The sequence below is a fragment of the Manacus candei genome, unplaced genomic scaffold, assembly GCF_025592945.1.
Source record: "Manacus candei isolate 608988 ecotype Guabito, Panama unplaced genomic scaffold, ASM2559294v1 h1tg000025l, whole genome shotgun sequence".
NCBI lineage: Eukaryota > Metazoa > Chordata > Aves > Passeriformes > Pipridae > Manacus > Manacus candei.
The window spans coordinates 9,360,377-9,377,830 of NW_026138073.1; the positions used below are offsets into that span (position 1 = coordinate 9,360,377).

At 58.8% G+C, this 17,454-nt stretch overlaps 3 protein-coding genes across 4 annotated transcripts; 1 reads left to right on the forward strand and 2 right to left on the reverse strand.

The window, feature by feature from the left end:
* Positions 1-518: 518 nt before the first annotated feature.
* LOC127471560 (uncharacterized) lies at positions 519-1,559 on the reverse strand. The gene has a single exon (XM_051788583.1). The coding sequence runs from the start codon at positions 1,557-1,559 to the stop codon at positions 519-521; it is 1,041 nt and encodes a 346-aa protein (XP_051644543.1).
* A 1,602-nt stretch (positions 1,560-3,161) lies between these two features.
* On the forward strand, positions 3,162-4,586 carry NDUFAF3 (NADH:ubiquinone oxidoreductase complex assembly factor 3). Its single transcript, XM_051788591.1, has 5 exons — positions 3,162-3,232; positions 3,352-3,544; positions 3,620-3,686; positions 3,824-3,924; positions 4,092-4,586. The coding sequence occupies exons 1-5, from the start codon at positions 3,177-3,179 to the stop codon at positions 4,185-4,187; spliced, it is 513 nt and encodes a 170-aa protein (XP_051644551.1). The 5' UTR covers positions 3,162-3,176; the 3' UTR covers positions 4,188-4,586.
* A 1,024-nt stretch (positions 4,587-5,610) lies between these two features.
* Positions 5,611-17,233, reverse strand: IMPDH2 (inosine monophosphate dehydrogenase 2). Of its 2 annotated transcripts, XM_051788564.1 has the most exons (15): positions 17,046-17,233; positions 16,909-16,957; positions 16,719-16,820; positions 16,495-16,569; positions 15,863-16,069; positions 13,649-13,736; positions 12,849-13,048; positions 11,723-11,813; positions 10,985-11,080; positions 9,549-9,620; positions 7,182-7,325; positions 6,866-7,010; positions 6,637-6,780; positions 6,172-6,255; positions 5,611-5,871 (listed from the first exon to the last, which is right to left on the reverse strand). In XM_051788564.1, exons 1-15 carry the CDS (start codon positions 17,141-17,143, stop codon positions 5,850-5,852), a joined length of 1,617 nt encoding a protein of 538 aa, XP_051644524.1. In that variant the 5' UTR covers positions 17,144-17,233; the 3' UTR covers positions 5,611-5,849. The 2 variants fall into 2 exon arrangements, with proteins under 2 accessions (XP_051644524.1, XP_051644525.1); XM_051788565.1 differs by lacking the exon at positions 9,549-9,620.
* Between the last annotated feature and the right edge of the window lie 221 nt (positions 17,234-17,454).

Here is a 17,454-nt window from a genome sequence, read left to right on the forward strand (position 1 = left end):
CCTGTCCAGGCTGGAGCAGTCCCTGGTCCCCAACACTGGGGCGTGGGAACTGAAACTCCCAGGAACCAAGCGGGAGCAGGAGCCAGAGGCCATGCGGAGATCGGACAGGCTCAGGCTGTCCCTTGGCTGTCCCCGGGCTGCTGAGGACAGTGAGGGGCCCTGGGAGAGGGTCTGGCAGCCTGGGCAGTGACAGGCAAGGCGGGGGTTTGGATGGGCTGGAGGGTGTTTGGCAGACTCCATCCGTGGGCACCGTGTCCCTGGCAGACCATGGCTCACCGCAGGCCCAAGGGCTTGGGTAGGCTGTGACACGGTCGCCGAGCAGCACCAGCAGCGCCTGCCAGGTGCAGTGTGTCACCACAGTGGGCTCTGTCATGTCCCCAAGCCTCCCCAGCAGGAAGGACAGGCATGAGGAGCTGCTCTCCCACCCAGCACGTGAGCAGTGTCCTGCTTATCAGCCCCAGGAGGAAGGAGGTGGCAGTGATAATATCGCAACCTTGGTCTTGATTACATCTGCAGAGCTAAGGGGCTCCATGGCAGCAGTCGTTCAACCACAGATCTGGCAGTGCAGGGCTCACGGTGCTGCCCAGCTCCCCAAACTGCACGGTGGGGGCTGCTGAACTGGGGACAGGACAAGGGCCCAATGCACCCCAAGCCTTTTGGCACCAAGCATGGCTGGTGGGGAGCAGGGATCCAGGAAGTGCCGAACCCTGGCACAACACAGCACAACACAACACAGCACGCATCCCAGGAGCTGGGGACCTCCCTCCCTGCCCTGCCCTTCCTGCCCTCCCCATGAGGCCGGGGCGGGGGGGCGGGGGGGGGGGCTCTGCCCACAGGGCCCAAACCGGTTCCTCCAGGGCTTGTGTGCAAGGGGGAAGGGGGGGGGAGCAGGGCGAGGACAGATCCTGCTGCATGGGCTCTGCCAGGAACGCAGTAACTCGTTCTGGGGCCCCGCAGGCAGCTCTGATTCCCCACAGCCAGTGAGCCCCAGGGCAGGAGTGGGGACACGTCCCCCAGCTCAGGGGTGGCTGCGTCCCCCAACAGTGCAGGGCCATGCCATGGTGGGGTGCTCCCTGCACCACCCACAGCCAAGAGGTGATCTGAGAATCGCTGCTCACACCAGACCAACTGCTGACTGTCTGCAGGGCAGGAGCCGCCTGGGACCCCTGTCCGGCTGGCTTGGGGGATGTGCTGGACCTTGTGTCACTACTCACAGTGGGGTCCAGGCTGGATCCATCCCCATGCCCAGAGTGTCCCCGCAGGCAGCCCACGTGGGCTCTGGCAGCACGGCAGCCTGGGGAGGGCTCTTGGAGGTGCTGAAAGAGCTTTGGACAGACACGACATCCCCGATGGCTCTCTGGCTGCCCGCTCAGCGGGAGTGATCGTGTCATTCCAAAGCTGACTCTCTCCGGGGGACAGATCCTGCCCGCACCTGCTGGCACTGGGGGGCTGTGGGGGGTGCCAGGGAGAGCTGGCGCAGGCAGGAAGCTTGGCAGCGTCTCACAGCCTGCACCGCGCCCAGCGCAGGTGCCCACATCCACCCTGTGGCCAACAGCCATGCTCCTCCGGTGGAGAGTCCCCAGGAAGCCAGCTGCTATTTTTAGCTGTTGGGGGCACAAGACCACTGGAGAGCCTCCAGCCTAGTGCAGGGGGCTGAGCCTCGAGGCTGAGCACCAGTGATCCCCCATTCCGACACCAGCCCCCTTCTCCCAATGCGGCTCCACGCGCTGCCCCAGCCCCAGGAGGGGTTGGAGTGGGACAGCAGCTCTTACACAAGTGCCCGGCCCGGCGGGCAGGGGTGGGAGGCAGGTGAGGTGGGGGCGGGAGCGCGGGTAACGAAACCCCAGGGCAGCTGGGCACAGCAGGGACAGCTGCTTTTGGGATTCCGTTGCCCGCGCCGGCGCCGCGGAGGGAGATGGGCAGGGGCACCACCGCCACGCCACCCCGACCCTCGGGCCGTCGGTGGGATAAAGGGGGGAGAGGGCGACTTACCGGCGGGGACCGGGGCGGAGGAGCTGCGAGGAGTCGCCGCCGGGCCGTTGTGGCCGGGGGTGCCGGCAGAGGCCGGGGTTGTGCTGCCGGCTCCCCCCGCGCCGCGGGCCGGGTGCCAAGGGGAGGGCGGCACGGCCGAGCCAAAAGGAAACGGCTCCGAACAAAGCCCCGGTGGGGCTGGAGCAACTGGTGCCAGCCCGGCAGCCCCCGACGGGGCCCGGAAATACGAGCTGTCCCCGAGGGACAGCACCTGCCCCGGCACCTGCGCCCGGCGGCGGCACCGGCAAAGCACCGGCACGGCCCTGCCAGCGCCTCCCGGCCCCGGCGAGGAGCCCTCGGCACCCGCCATGGGGGGAAGTGAAACCGCGTGGGGAACACCACCGGCCCCACGCGGAGCTCACGCGGTACCGCCCGGGGGTTCCTGGGATCCTGCCCTGGCTAAGGGTGTGGGGACTCCTGACGCCTCCAGCACGGCACGGCACGGCACGGCGATGGGAAATGTCCCGCCGACACTGCCGGGGAGCCTCCTGGTGACTCCCGGAGTGTCAGGCTCCGGCTGGTCCCGGGTGGGTGACAGAGGTGAGGGACGTGGGTCCCTCGCCCTAGGGCATCCCCGAGCCCGCAGTGCCACCGGCCCCACCAAGCGGATAGCACCAAGCGGCACCGGGAGGTCCCGGTGGCGGCTCGGGGGTTCAGCCCTGACTGGCAGCAGCCGCCCGCAGTGGGGCACACAGCGGGGCCGGGGCGCCGTGCCGAGCCTGGGGCAGCCCCGGGGCACCGGCGGGGCCGGGCCGGGAGCGCAGCCGAGCCCCGGTGCCGCTCCCTCCCGCCGCCCGGGGAGCCGCCCGCTCCCCTCTCACCTCCGGCCCCGCAGCCTTCGGCGCAGCAGCCCGGGCCGGTCCGCGGCCCCTCCCGCCCCGCACCCGCCGTGCCGCTCCTGCCCCGCTGCCGCTTTCGGTTTCGCTCCGGCGCCCACCCGGGGCTGCGGGTGACGCGCCCGGGTCCGGGGGCGGCGGGTGTGTGAGTGTCGCTGCCCCCCGCCCCGCCGGCCCCGCGGGCCGGGAAGGACCCCGGGGGGAACCCCGCGAGCCCCGGTCCGACCCCGCTCCCCCGCTGCCGCAGTCCCGGCCCCGGCCGCCGGGGGGCGGTGGAGGCGGGGGCGGGGCCGCGCGGCGGTTCCGGCGATGGCGGCGGCGGTGCTGCGGCTGCTCGGGCCGGTGGCGCGGCGGGCGCCGGGCAGGTACCGGCACCGGGCACCGCGGCTGCCCCGCGCCCGGCGGCGGTGCCGGTGGAGTCCCCTGGGGTGCCCTTGGGATATCCGTAGGCCCCGCGTGTCCCAGCTGCTCCCTGTCCCCGCAGGGCGCCGTGCCGCGGTCACCGGCTCACGCCGGCGGACGACGAGATGTACCAGCGAACGCGGGTGACGGTGCTGGAGCCGGAGTCCCCCAACATCATGTTCATCGAGGGCTACAGCAACCGCGGCTTCACCATCAGCGGGGACGTGGTGGTGGGGCCCTGCGCCGTCCTGCCCCGCAGCATCCTCCAGTGGAACGTGAGTGCCCGGCGGCGGGGCCGGTGCCCGCACCGTACCGGGCCGCCCCGCTCAGCAACGGTCGTGTCCTCGCAGGTTGGCTCCCACCGGGACATCTCGCACGAGAGCCTGTCGCTGTTCCGGCTGCTGGAGCCCCACATCGGTACGTGGGGCAGGAGGGGCGCGGGCTGCCCCCTCTCTGGGCTCCTGTCAGGGCTGGTGGTCCTTGCAGGGAGGGCAACTCTGTGTCGAGGCAGCCCCAGTGCCACCCTGCCCACCCTTGTCGTGTCCCGGTTGCAGAGATCCTGGTGCTGGGCACGGGGGACAGGGTGGAGCGGCTCCACTCTGGCATGCTGAAGCAGATGCGGGAGTGCGGGATCGCTGTGGAGGTACAGGACACGGTAAGGAGGGGCGAGCACAGGCAGCACCCCACTGAAGGGGAGGGCAGTGGTCACTGGGAGACTCTCCTGGGGACGGGCAGGAGAGAGGGGGTCGTGTGCCCTGTGGGGAAGAGCTGCGTCTCTTTCCTGAGCGCTGGAGCTTCACTCACTCCCTTTTCTATTCACAGCCAAATGCATGTGCAACCTTCAACTTCCTAGTGAGTGAAAAGCGTATTGTGGCTGCTGGGCTCATCCCTCCACAGGGCACCTACCAGGGGATGTAGGCACTGCCTGCCACGGCTGTGGGCTCTGTGGGGCTGCCCCTGCCTGCCTGAAGCCCCCGAGGGTCACCGCTCCCCAGGGAGACGTGCTTCAGACTGGACTGTGGAGCTACTGGGTGGGTGGTGGCTCTGCACACAGGAGGGCTGTGAGATGGGTGGGCTTGGTTCTGGCCTGCAGTCCCGGCTTCTCGGCCTCCCTGCCCAGTCTGGGCTGGGGCTGCAGGGCACAGCACATGGCTTTACTGACAGCACCACTCCCACAGCCTTGCCAGGGTCATGTCCCATGCCTTTGCAGCAAGAAGCCCTGCCGCGAGGCAGGGTGGAGGCTGTTGGTGTGAGCTGCACACCCCCCGGGCACATCTGGGCCTCCACAAGATAAATACATGTAAATGGGAAATACAAGGAATTGTGTGGTGGTTAATGCACAGCACAACGAGGCTGTAACATGCTAATGGGGCACGTGCTCACCCCGGGCACTGGGGTAGTGCGTGGTGCCAGTGGTGCCACATGCCAGCAGCTCCCTGAGCACAGCCACCATCAGCAGCTGCTGTGTCCCAGCCGGTGTCTGGGCTCTCCCATGGGGCTTTGTACCACCCCACAGTGCTCATGTCTCTTGTGCAGCCTCAGGCTGCTGTCAGTCCAGAGGTGCTGCATCCCCTCTCCTATGATGCTCAGCTCAAGCAGGGGACATGAAGAGGGTCACTGTCCTGTCCCCCTACCTTGCACTGTCACCTGGTGCTGCAAGCACAAGTAACCTGCCAAGCCAGGGAAGTTTGCACTGCTCAGACCTGCAGAAACGCAGCTCCTTTATAAGCCTGTGCCCTTCCAAGTACATTGCCCATCTTATGGCAAAAACAGTTCATGGAACCTGGGCAGGTGGTTGCACCACCTGCACTGACCAGCCCAGGGGGTGCAGCTGCTGTGGCTGCAGGGGGGGAACTTTGGGAGGTTTAGGGGAAGAAACAAAGGGTGCATGTGAGAGGACCAGGCATGGGAAAACAAAGGTCTAAGGGCCTGGTGTGTGCAGGCACCTGCAGTGCAGAGGCAGGGCTGTGTGAGTGGGTGTGCACACACATACACAAGCACCCAAGTGCTTATCATTGCAGCAGCTGGACTGGGAATGGGGTCCTGCAGCACCCTGGCTGCTGCCACAGCTGGGTTTGGCAGCTCCCAGGAGGAGCTAACAGCTCTGTAAAATCATTTGCTTTCTTGCCCAGCAGCCACTTGCTTTCTGCTCTCAGGAAGGATTTTTAAAGACCCACACTGTGTTATCCACTTAGCCCTGTCTCAGGGCTGTCCCCTCCCTGTTCCCATTCACATGCACACAGTGTCCCTTCTGGGGTCATCAGCTGCTCCTGAGGCTGCTGGAAGCATAGAGCCTAGGAAGGAGACCAAGGGACATAATGAAGGAAGAGGGGCTCTGGGCTGACACCAACTCCACATCTTTTCCTCTTTTATTGTAAAACATGGCAAACGTGTGCAAGGCTCCAGCCCAGGATCACAGCTCCTGGGTGGTGGGTGGGCCCCATAGGTGGTCAAAAAGCAGCCAAGGGACAGCGGGAGCTCCAGGCAGCCCAGAGTAATGGCACTTCTGCAGCAAGAGCAGCTCCCGCATGGGGCGGCGCAGGGCTGAGTGGCACAAGGACAGACACAGACGGATCTCCTTCAGAAGAGGCGCTTCTCGTACCTGTGAGGGGAGCAGCACGTCAAAGAGCGCTTTTACTGACCCACCTAATGCAGGGCACAGACCAAAGGCACAGTAAGAAACAGCTCCTGCCAGCCCACAGTGGGGAACAGCCCCTGCACCCTGACACTATGAGAGGGTTGGGCAGGTGCCCAGGCCAGACAACAGGCTGTGGATCAGCTGGGCTGCACAGGGAAGCCAGCGGCACACCAAGCCAAAGGCACATCAGCTGAGGCACAGGATGGCTGTGCCTAAACCCCCCAAAAACTCCAGTGGTACACGGGTCCTGCCAAAAGCACTTACGAGTGAAGGCCATGCACCCCTCCTTCCACCTGGGCAGACGTCGTCCTCTTCTCAAACTTCAGCTCTCCCGAGTACATCATGGCTCTAAGGGGGAAGGACAGCTGTCACAGGCCAGGCAGAGTCCAGGGAAGACAGTGCTCTGGCACATGCTCAGCTGGAGCAGCTGGGACAGGGTCACTGGTTTCTCCAGCTGCAGCCAAAATGGTCTTTGCTGTGCTCCCAAGAGCCAGGCAGGGTACAATAACCCACCATTTCAAGCTTGGCCAGCCGAATATGCCACAAGAGACTACACTCCTGCACCTCTGGGGCTGGCAAATCCATGACACAGTGCCCACTGGAGATGAGGGAAGAGGGCTACAGCAAGGTCAAACCACCCAGAACACAGCAGTGTGGGTAGAGCTGCTTGGGGACTCCAGATGGCAGCACTGTGACCTAATGAGAGCACAGGCACAGGGAAGCACTCACCGGACTTGGGTCAGGCTCTTGGCACCAATATCCTGGCAGGAATGCTGGATCCCAGCTATCAGGTATGGAATGAATTTGTGGATAGAGCCCTTGTCTTGCACTGCGCCAGAGACCCCCTGGGCCACTTTGATTTTGTCTGTCTCACTGCATGGGAGCACAAATCAAGGATGTTTGTGAAGCAGAGAAGCCCCAAAAGCTTGACCTGTTGCCCCAAAGCACCATCTCTGACCTGAAATATCGGTTCTGGCTGCCCAAGTTCTTGTCCATGGCATCTAGCGAGCCCATGCCACGGTATTTCTTCAGCCTGATTCCATCCGAGAAGAAATACTCGCCTGGGGCCTCCGTGGTGGCAGCCAGGAGAGATCCCATCATCACTGGCACAAGAGATCACCAGGGACAGCACGTCAGCAGGAGCGGCCAGGAAACCCTCAGGCCCTCTGGGCACAGCACTGGCTGCACCCCCTGTGCCCCCAGACACCTGCAGGTAAACACCCTTGCACCCATATGGAAACACTTCCTAGGGCACTCCCTGCAGTGGTGCTCACCTGTGGATGCCCCAAGTGCCAGGGCCTTGGCGATGTGCCCAACCGTCTGGATGCCTCCATCGGCGATGACGGGGACGCCGAACCTGCGGGCGTACTCGGACACCTTGTACACCGCGGTGGCCTGGGGGCGGCCGCACGCCAGCACTGCGGAGAGAGCGGGCACAGGGTCAGCTCCACGCACAGCCACGTCCCCTCCCCAGCAGGCCCTTCCAGGCTTCCAGCACACACATGCTCCAGCACTCAACGCACAAATCCCTGGATGCTCCTTTCCTAGTTGAGTTGCGAGAGAAGCAGATGCCCAGGAGGTGCCTGCTGGGACATCCTCACAGCCCTCTATTCCAAAAAGCTGTGGGTGACCTTGGGACTGGGGTCTTTGACCAGATGCCTGGGATCAGCCGAGACTCGTGGGTCATCCTGGTGCACAGCAGACATGTGAGGAGCTTGGGAAGGAAGCAGAGCAAACTCCAAAAGCCCCTCTCCAGAGCATCCCTCGCATGTAACCATGTTCCACTGCTTGCTCCCTTCTAGTGGTAACAGACCCAGTGGTGCCAGTCTCCATGTACCCAGCAGCTGTATGATGTGCCTCTTTGCATGGAAAGACGGCTGGGAGAGAGCTCGTATGTCTGTACATGTATATATATATTTATATATATACATAAATATATATGTATATATATATACACATATACACCGCATACACACACAAACACACATGCAGCAGTGGAAAAGGAAACGAGCAGAATGATTTGATAATAATTTATGTTCCTGCCCTGCAATGTAGCAAGGAGTTCGTCAAGTTTAGCTGCCCCATGAGGAAGGAGTTATTAGCTTTGGATTTACTCGTTCTTCCCAGTCGGTAGCAGTTACAGGCTTCCTGTTATGTGAGGAAAACCAGCACAGGGCATGTCTTGTAACACATTTGTCAGCCACAGGCATGCAAGAATGCTGAGATAAGCTTCTCTCAGGGAGACTTCCCTTCCCCACAGTTAACTGGAAGCCTTTTCTCCAGTCACGGTTAGTCCCATACATGGGGTAAGATTAAGGCCATGCAGGATTAGTACTTTGGAGCGTGAACTCCAGGTGTGGTTCAGCCTGCCTGGCAGCAGCACTGGCAACACATCCCTGGCAGGGGCCTGCCCAGGCCGGGGGGCTGCAGTTGCTCCACTCCCAGCACTCAGCAGCAGCTGAGGGAGGGAAACCAGACTCCAGGCTGAGATCCTGAAAGAATGGAATTTAATCAAACAGACCCCTGTGTTCCGCTCAGGCTCAGCCAGCCAGGGAGAGGCTGCCAGCTTTATCATCAATGCCCTTAAAGAGATGGTCTCTCTCGGTGCTGCACTGCTGAAGGCCACACTGTGGCTGCAAAATGCTGCCAGGGTAGAGCTGGGGAGAGAAACACCTGATTTTGAAAGGTTTTGAGTCCAGGGTCTGAGACTGTGCCGTTGACAGTGCAGGGCCTGCAGAAACCTTGCAAGAACAACCAAGGAGACCAGCCCTTTAAGGCACAGCTTGGCTCAGGGCCCCTGGGAGCATGACACCATTCTGACTGCCCCAGTGCCCAGCGCCACAGCCTTGGAGCGCAGGCTTCCCAAGTGGAGTTGGGAGCACACACATAACACACAGTCAGGGTGAGGGTTTGTCTCTTTTAGTGTATTGGCAAAGGATGGCCCTACAAGATCATCTGCTAGAGAAAACCTTCCGGGATCTGCAACAGAAACCTTTCCCTTTCGTGTGTGTCAGAACTAGGAGAAAGGACAAAGCCTAAGGCTTGGCTTGTTGGGGGCTGCTCGATCCAATAGCATCAGAGGAAAATGGAGCAGAGAATGCTTCACCCTGTGCTGGGCAGGCAAAAGCCCCTTCTCTCCACAGGAACCGGTGGGGAAAGCTGCATTTCTGGTTCGCAGCTGCCAAGGTGGCCAGGCACAGTGACATCCCTCTGTGACCCAGGGGAGCCAGCTCCAAGGGAAGCTGGGCCAGAGCACAACTTCCCCACAACTAGGGCTACATTTTAAAAATGATTGAGGTCTGCTCGGGGATCACCTCCCAGCACTGGATCAGCAGGAGCATGCCTGGCTAGGGATCTAGAAGGGTCAGGCAGAGAGCCCAGTCAGGCTCCTAACTGGATTTTAGGGTGGAGAGTGGACAGGCCTGAGTTCCCTTAGCTTGGACAGTTCAGACTCTGCTTTAGGAAATCAGAGAGGTTTCTCAGCTTTCATTTCAGATTCAAAACCAGTATCCAAAGCCACAAAACCCCAAGTGCATCTACAGCTAAATTATTCTCAAACAAGCAGTAGGGCCATGTGCAGCCAAATCAGGGTCCTGCTTCAAGACACATAATTAGGGTTGGGAACAGGGCAAGTGACTTACTATAGGTGCCCGTGACAGTAGAAGGGCATTTGGGGCTGTGGGACTTTAGGTCTGGAGGGATCTTTGGAGCAGCTAAACAAAAACAAACACACACATTTTAGAGACAGAAGAACAGCAGCAGAACAAAGGACCCAGCAGTGACCCGTTACTGGGCAGAGCATACGGTGTGGGACAGAGCTGACTTTGCAGACCCTTCCTAGCCCGAGCCAAGCCAGAGGCCAGATCCAAGCCATCCAGGCCTGGCTGTGCACAGCGCATGCTCGCCCTACCCCAGCTGCCACCCAGAGAGGTGACCCCCTACCCCAAAAAGCCAAAGCTCTTGCCCTTAAGAGGGGCAAAAACCTGGGGAGCTGCAGTCAAGAGTTTTGCAACTACATCTCCTGCAAAGCGCCACATTCTACCCCTGCTCTGCTCCTTCCCCTAAACCAGCACCCAATCCCACCCCCCGGGGCAGCTGGGAGGCACCTCCACAGACATTCCCCTCACTGCAGACTGGGACGTGCCTCACTGGGGCCTTTGCCTCAGAGCCAGGGCAGGATATGAGTGTCCTGGCTCTGCTCTGGTTATGGAAGTGTCAGCCCAAGGATACCACTGACTCCCTAGAAAGGTGACCCAAGACAGACTGCCCTGACTGGGAACCCTGTCAGCAGGCAAAGCACGAAAGCAGCACAGCTCCAGAGCTGCTTGCAGGCTCCACACTGGAATGGGCAGAGCTAATGCAGCCTCTTTCAGCCATCAGCTGCCCACTTGCTGCCTCCTGTGGCAAAAGCCAAGGAGAAAAGCAGAGAGGGGCTGTGTTCTTGGGCTGCAGCACCTTGCTGCACCACCTCTCTGCACCCCACCTGAAGGGTTCAACACATGAGGACTGAGCCTGTCTTCAAGGCAGCCTTTCTCCATGCCCTGGGATGCCCCTCTTGCCTTTTAGCCAAGGGTGACACAGCCTCTGCCCCACACAAGCTGTCTAACTGCAGAGACAATGGTCAGAAATCCCATTCGGAAATTGCAAAGGCATCGAGCCCAGAAGATCAATAGTCAAGCATCACACACACTGCTGCCAGAGGGAAAGGGAGCACAGACAGCCCGGTGCGCTTCACCCATCAGCACTGGGGACCCAGTAAGCCCTTCTCCCTGCAGAGCTGCCCACCAGCCCCATCCCACACCAAGCCAGCAGCTCCCCCTGAGCAAAGCCACATGTGCCACACCGGCTCTACTCAGTCTCGGTCAGTACTGGGAAATGCCTTTGCTGCTGCTGCCACCCCAAAGGTTGGACCCAGGTGATGAGAACGTCCTGGACAAAGGGGGTGAAAGATGGCTTGCTGTTGGACACTGCCCTCACAATGGGAGAATACTCCATCCCAGCCATGCTGCTTTTCAGCAGGGAATTTCTAATTAACAGGTGTCTTCAGCCTATTTAGGAGATGGCTGATCTCTCTCACCTTCCTGTGTGATGCAGATGGAGCCACTGCCCATCCCGACCCTCAGGGCATCGACCCCTGCGTCAATGAGGTTCTTGGCCTGAGCAGCAGTCACAACTGTGGGGAGCAGAAACTGGTTTGAAGACAGACAAGCACACTGGCACACAACAATGCTCTGCCCCAAGCTCCCCAGCTAGCTGCCAACACCCCTGCCCAGGGCAACAGCCTGTGCTGGAGCCAGGCCTATCTGGGACCAGTCACCACTGGTGACACTGGACCTTCAGGCTACTCTGCAACACACTTCCACCCAAAGGCTGAGGCAGCAGAGGTCATGGCATGGCACCAAACACTTTTTGGGCCACACCAGGTAGAGAGGGCATAGTGCAGGGTAACAGCAGCACCAGTGAAAGACAAGGACCGCTGGGCTCTGCTGTCAAGGGGCAGGGAAAATTGCCATTAGATTTCCACATCGAGCAATACCCATTATTATGCAAAATTTTAAACTGGTGTGTAAAGCTAATGTGTAGCATGCTACAGAGGACTGTAGCACACTGTGCTGCAGAACAAAGGTTTCCAAATATCTGCACCAGCAGGGTACTGCCCTGTGGCTGCAGAGTGGTCTTGCTCTGTTCCAGAGGAAACCATTTTAAGTTCACAGACATTTACCAAGATGACTGTTCCATTCATATCCCTGCAACTCCCTCTGTCAAAGAAACAAACATAATTTAAAGACATGAACAGTCTTCAACACATGCCTACCGTTTCCTCCAATAACTTGCAGGTTGGGATATTTCTCCTTAATATATTTTATCATATTGATCTGGAAGATGGAGTTCCCCTGAGAGGAATCCTGCAATAGAAAGAAAACCAGTTTCAACCAGAATTTCTGCAAAAGGTTAAAAATTACAGCTCCAGAAGAGCCTCAGATCTTCACTCTGCTTCACTCTGGGGTCTCTGCTAAGCTGTGTCAAGGGGGCAAAACGACTCCCCAGATGGGGCACAGAGGCAGAGGAGAAGCTGCTGCCAAGATAGGAATGTACCTTCCCTATGCAAGGCAGTTTATTGTAAAGACTTCAGTAATATCCTTCATGTTTAAATCCTGTGGCTTCTACAGATGGCAACAAGCAGAACATCTGGCTTTGGGTAAGAACCATCTGGCTCTACCACCAGGACACTGACAGCCCTGTCTCAAACTACAGGTGAAATGGAGAATGTTCCTTGTGAAGCCCAGAAGGGCTGGCAGGGGGAAGCATCTCCCTGCTGTGTAGCAGGGCAGCTGAAATACCAGATGTCAACCACTGAGTGCTCAGGCCCTGCCAGTCTCCGCGACCCAGCCAAATCCTGTCTGTTAAACATTTCCCGCTCAGCCATGCCCTTGGAGCACGGTGGACTCACAAGCTCATAATCGATGAGAAAATCATGTGCCTGAAAGCTTACGGGCCAGGAGGGGAGATCAGCAGAGCAGCTCTGGGCTGACCACTCCTGAACAGCAGGTGGCTAAGAGAATAACACAGCAACAAACATTAGGGCTGAAGGGAAGCTGTAAGAAGCCGAATATTCAAAACTAGTCAGGAACATCAGAGAGGCCGGTGGTAGAGTGCAAGAGGCATTTGTAGAAGATTCTGTATTAACTGACAGGGTTTCTCTTCTCAGCCTTTAGGGCTTTGATGCACCCTACAAAATCCCTTGAGGTCACGTAAGCCCCCAGGCAAGAGGAATCCCTCTAATTAGAGGATTCCAACCTGAAGAAGACTGAGAGGTCAACAAACAGCCATATTCTAACACAAAAGAGCATGTAATAAAGACAGCGAGTGCCACGCTGCTGCTGCTGCACTGTCAGAGCAGTTCATTCCAACCAGGCCCTCAGCCCACCCTGGGTGCTCACCAGCACAACTGCGTCCACGCCCGCCTGCACCAGCAGGTCCAGCCGGTACTTGTCGTCCTCGTGGGTCCCGATAGCAGCTCCGCAGAGCAGCTGCTTCTTGGAATCCTTAGATGCCAGAGGGTAGTCCCTGTTCTTTTTGAGATCAGTACGAGCAATTATAGCCACCAGCTCGTCATCTTCATTAACAATTGGCAGTTTGCCTGGAAACAAACAGAAAGAACATCATTGCAGGTTTCTGCAGCAGTCGGACGTTGGCCCGGGCCAGTGCGGCAGACCAGGGGAATCAGGCAGGCAGCAACTGCTACAAGATGGAGACTCAAAGAGGTGTGTTACCCAGCCTTGCTTGGCCATGGATGCCAGCAGCCCTGGCTTGGGAAACAGAGCATGACTTTTCAGGACTGGAGAATGACTCAAACTGACCATGGAAAAAATGCTTATTTTTTAATAATTAGACCCACCACACACTGTTAAAAGTCAAACCACCAAACCCTAACAGAACTGAACTCAGTGCTGAAATGTGAGGGTCAGGATAGAAAATGGAAGACGTGGTTGGACAGCAAGGCACTCTTCAGCCCCTGGGCTGCCAAGAATCCCTCAACTCCAAACACATTTGAGATGAAGGCATGTGAACTCTGCACCCTGGCAGAGGGCTGCAGGCACTCTCCTCACTGTCCCCTCCTTGTGCTGGAATGCAGCCTTCCCACGTTCCACCCACACACAGACTGCGTGCCCACAGCCACCCACTGCCCTCCCAGCCCGGCACTCCCATCACTCTCCCTTGTGCCGACGGTCACAGGTACCTTTTTTACTCCTTTGCAGAATTTCATTTGCTTCTTTCAACATTACACCAGCTGGGGCCACAACAAGATCTTCCCGCTTTGTCATAATCTAGTGGGTGGGAGAAGATAAAAAGTCACAAGAACTCCTTCACACCGATCTGAAAATACCAAACCCCTCTGCCCACGTGATACGCTCCACAGTAGCCGTGCGGGAGCACTCCACACACCACAGCAACACGCCTCCAGAAACACAGGAACAGCCTCCAGTGTACTGTCCCCATGCCAGTGGTGACATCAGGACCCAAGCCCATCAGTGCACTGAAAACAGGAGATGATAGAAGGGAAAGCAAGCGAAGGGAAAGCACATAGAAACAAGGGACAGCTCTCAGATGATCGTTGTTTGGGATGTCACCCAAACAGCCCTCCCTTTTGACGGAGCACAGGGAAATAAGGACTGGAGACACCTCTGGAGCCTCATGTTGGTCTGGCAGAAACGTTACCCCCAGTCTCGTTTTCAGGCAGCATCCCCAGCACACAGGCTCTGGAAGGGCTCTGCCAAAAAAAAACCCACTGCGGGCAAAGTCAATGGGGCAAAAGTCACTTCAAAACCAGGACAAATCCAAACACACTCACCCACGCTCACTCTGACAAACAAGCACCAAAACAAAGTGGAATGCCAGGGGCAGTGCTGGACAGAGGCTGGAACAGGGGAACACCTGATGTGGTATACAGAAAAAAGCTTTCACCACGACAGTGGTCGAACACTGGAAGAGCAGCCTAGAGGGGCAGTGAAATCTCCATCCTTGGAGACAGGAACACAGCCCCATACAACCTGCTCCAACTGGATCTGCCTTGAGCAGGAGACTTGACAAGAGACCGTTATGTCCCTTGCCAACCACAGCATTCTGTGATCACCAGGTTCACGTGGGGTATCCTCATGAAAGGTTACTCAAGAAGGCCAGGCAAAGCTAAAAGGGAACACTTTCTAACCCTTCAGGAAGGTAGATTAGTTGCACACAACAAAAAAAAAAAAAGGGAACATTTTAGTTATTTATACCATAAGAACAGACATTTTGCATCAGGGAAGAGGTTGACTCTGCCTGCATCCACCCAAAATGCTGTCTGTGACAGAATCCATATCTCAGGAAAAGCCTGAGCAATCAAAGACATATCATGATACTCCCTAACCCTGTGGGATCCATGAGCTTCCTGTGCTACAGGAGACCTGTGTGTTTAACTGGATGGCAATGAACAGCTCAGCAAGACAACTGCTGGACTGCAAGTGGAGAAGAGATTGAGGAAACCATTCGGTTCCCTGGCCTTGCCTGGTGACAGGGACAAGCACCCGACACTGACAGCAACAGGGCTTCCATCTTTGCAGTGCCAAATGATCCACATAAGAAAGAGGGTAGATTCTTATCTGGCTCCTCTAAATGGGCAGCACCACTTCATAGGGCCATGTGCACTTTTATAACCTACTCCTGGTTTACGATTCCTGTATCAGATATTTGTAGGCGATTGCAAACCAAACAGGGATGAGCATGTGATACCAGGTTTGGTCAGCAAGAGCTAAAAATACTTGTGAGTCAAAAGTAAAACATGGCCAAGAGGCACCAGTGTTGTAACCTGACAGTGCTGTGGATCTACAGTTACACAGCCTGTGTGACAGATCGCAGGGAACGTTCTCCTGCACGAGGGGAGTCTGACGGGGCAGAGTTCTGAAGGCCACTCTGCCACTCTGCAAGTTCAGAGGCTTATTTTAAAGAGCAAGTAGCCCAGATGAGGCACATAGGGAAAGGCAGTCCAGAAAATGAAGCTCAGCACTTGGAGGGCTTGCTGGGCACAGTGCAGCTGTTACAGCCCTGGTCAGTGCCAGACTGCTACACAGGATCACAGCCAGCAGCCAGGAACACTAGCAATTAATTAGTGAAACAAGGGAGAGCACCAGCTGCAGGGAGGATGGTTTCCACATCACTGAAAGATAACCCCTAGGAGTCATACAAACTGCATGGTCACTCCACTGTGTCTGCACTGCAGGAGTCGCTAAGGGAGGACAAATGAGGGAGACAATCTCCAGGAAATACAGTCACAGATGGATCTGCAGAGCTAAGGTAGAGCTGCTCCCTCCCACTTGGACAGCATCCTCACAGCCACACACTCACCCTTCTTATCACAAGCCACACGGTTTCCTAAGGCAGTACTCACACCCATCGGGTGCTCACAAGCCCTTCTCACCTCACCGAGGGGCAGGTCATGCTCTGACTCTTTCAGGAAGTCAATATCTCTAGATGAGATGATCCCAACCAGCTTGCCCCCCATCTTCCCATTGTCCGTGATGGGAATCCCACAGAATCCATGACGAGCTTTTGCTTCGAACACATCTCGCACTCGGTCGTTGGGGCTCAGCACCACGGGGTCTGTGATGAATCCTTGCTCATATTTCTGAAAGGAAGCAAATCCAGCAGGCAGGTTGAGCAGCACTGCCAGGCTGACCAGGAGCAGGGCACGTGCCTGGAGGTCACTGCAGCCCCTCACTCAGCTCCACAACCACCCAGCCTAACCATGTGCTCACCAACAGGATGACTCTCAAACCAGCACCAAGGCTCACCCAAATAGTGTTAAACCCCAAGAGTTTCCAAGCTAACATCCCTCCTGAAATGATGGGGAATATTCCCACACCAGGAAGCCTGGCAGATCTCAAATCCCAGGCTGTGCAGGGACAGCACTTGACACACAAGAAGAAGGTTGTGCAGGCAAACCCTGGCAGCACTACAGTTCTGTAACACCAAGATCTGGCACATTTCAGCAGGGCCAGACCACGTTGCCCACCTGCACGAAGCACCACCGCTGCCGCCCCAGCCACTCACCTTCACCTTCCGCACTTCGTTAGCCTGGAACTCCGGGGTGCAGTTGTGGTGGATGAACCCTATTCCCCCGGTCAGCTGGGGACACAAAGGCGACTGTGAGACACTGCAATCCCCGCCCGGCGCCGCACCGGGAGCGATGGAGCCCCCGGGCCGTACTTGGCCCCGGGGCGGACACGCGGGAGCCTCGGGCAGCGTTTCCAGCCCCGCCACGGGGCCGCACTCACCGCCATGGCGATGGCCATGCCGGCCTCGGTGACCGTGTCCATGGGCGAGGAGACCAGCGGGGTCTTCAGGGTGATCCTCTTGGTCAGCGCTGAGGTCAGGTCCTGGCGGGGAGGCGGCGGCGGCTGAGCGGCGGCACCGGCCCAGCCCCCGGCCCGGCCCCCGGCCCGCTCCCCCGCCCCGGCCACTCACCACCTGGTCTGCCGTGAAGTCGATGTACCCCGGGAGGATGAGGAAATCGCTGCGGGGTAACGAGGGGAGACGCGTTAGCGACCGCCTCGACCCCGCGCCCCCGGCCCCGGCCCCACAGCCACGCCGGCCGCACTCACTTGTAGGTGAGCCCATCGCCGCAGCTGAAGAGCTGCTGCGCCGTCAGCCCGTCGTCGGGCACGTATCCGGTGCCGCCGCTGATCAGATAGTCCGCCATGGCCCCGCCGCGTGCCCGCCCCGCCACACCGAGCGCACGCGCGCCCCGACGGCCGCCGGGGCCAACCCGGCTGCGCCCGCCCCGCGGAGCGGACAGAGCGGCCCCCGGCAGCGGCCGGCACCGCATCGCCCCCTGCCGGCCCGGAGGGCCCCGCACCGCGACACGGCCCTGGAGCCCGCCCAGCGCTGTCGGCACCGGGGACACGCCGGCGACACAGCGGGCCCGGGTGACGCTCTCAGCCGCCGGCAGTTCCTCCTGAGCGTCTCCTCAGCACCGGCCCCGCGCGTGCCCAGCCCGGTGCCGCCGGGTCG

Excerpts from the sequence above, each read along its gene's own strand:
- NDUFAF3 (XM_051788591.1), top strand. The coding sequence starts at position 3,177 with ATGGCGGCGGCGGTGCTGCGGCTGCTCGGGCCGGTGGCGCGGCGGGCG. Across the intron at positions 3,233-3,351 it reads GCGCGGCGGGCGCCGGGCAG|GGCGCCGTGCCGCGGTCACC; the intron begins GTACCGGCACCG and ends CTGTCCCCGCAG. Across the intron at positions 3,545-3,619 it reads GCAGCATCCTCCAGTGGAAC|GTTGGCTCCCACCGGGACAT; the intron begins GTGAGTGCCCGG and ends GTGTCCTCGCAG.
- IMPDH2 (XM_051788564.1), bottom strand. The coding sequence starts at position 17,143 with ATGGCGGACTATCTGATCAGCGGCGGCACCGGATACGTGCCCGACGAC. Across the intron at positions 16,821-16,908 it reads ACTTCACGGCAGACCAGGTG|GACCTGACCTCAGCGCTGAC; the intron begins GTGAGTGGCCGG and ends CCTCCCCGCCAG. Across the intron at positions 7,011-7,181 it reads GGCACTTGGGGCATCCACAG|TGATGATGGGATCTCTCCTG; the intron begins GTGAGCACCACT and ends CTCTTGTGCCAG.
- LOC127471560 (XM_051788583.1), bottom strand. The coding sequence starts at position 1,559 with ATGGCTGTTGGCCACAGGGTGGATGTGGGCACCTGCGCTGGGCGCGGT.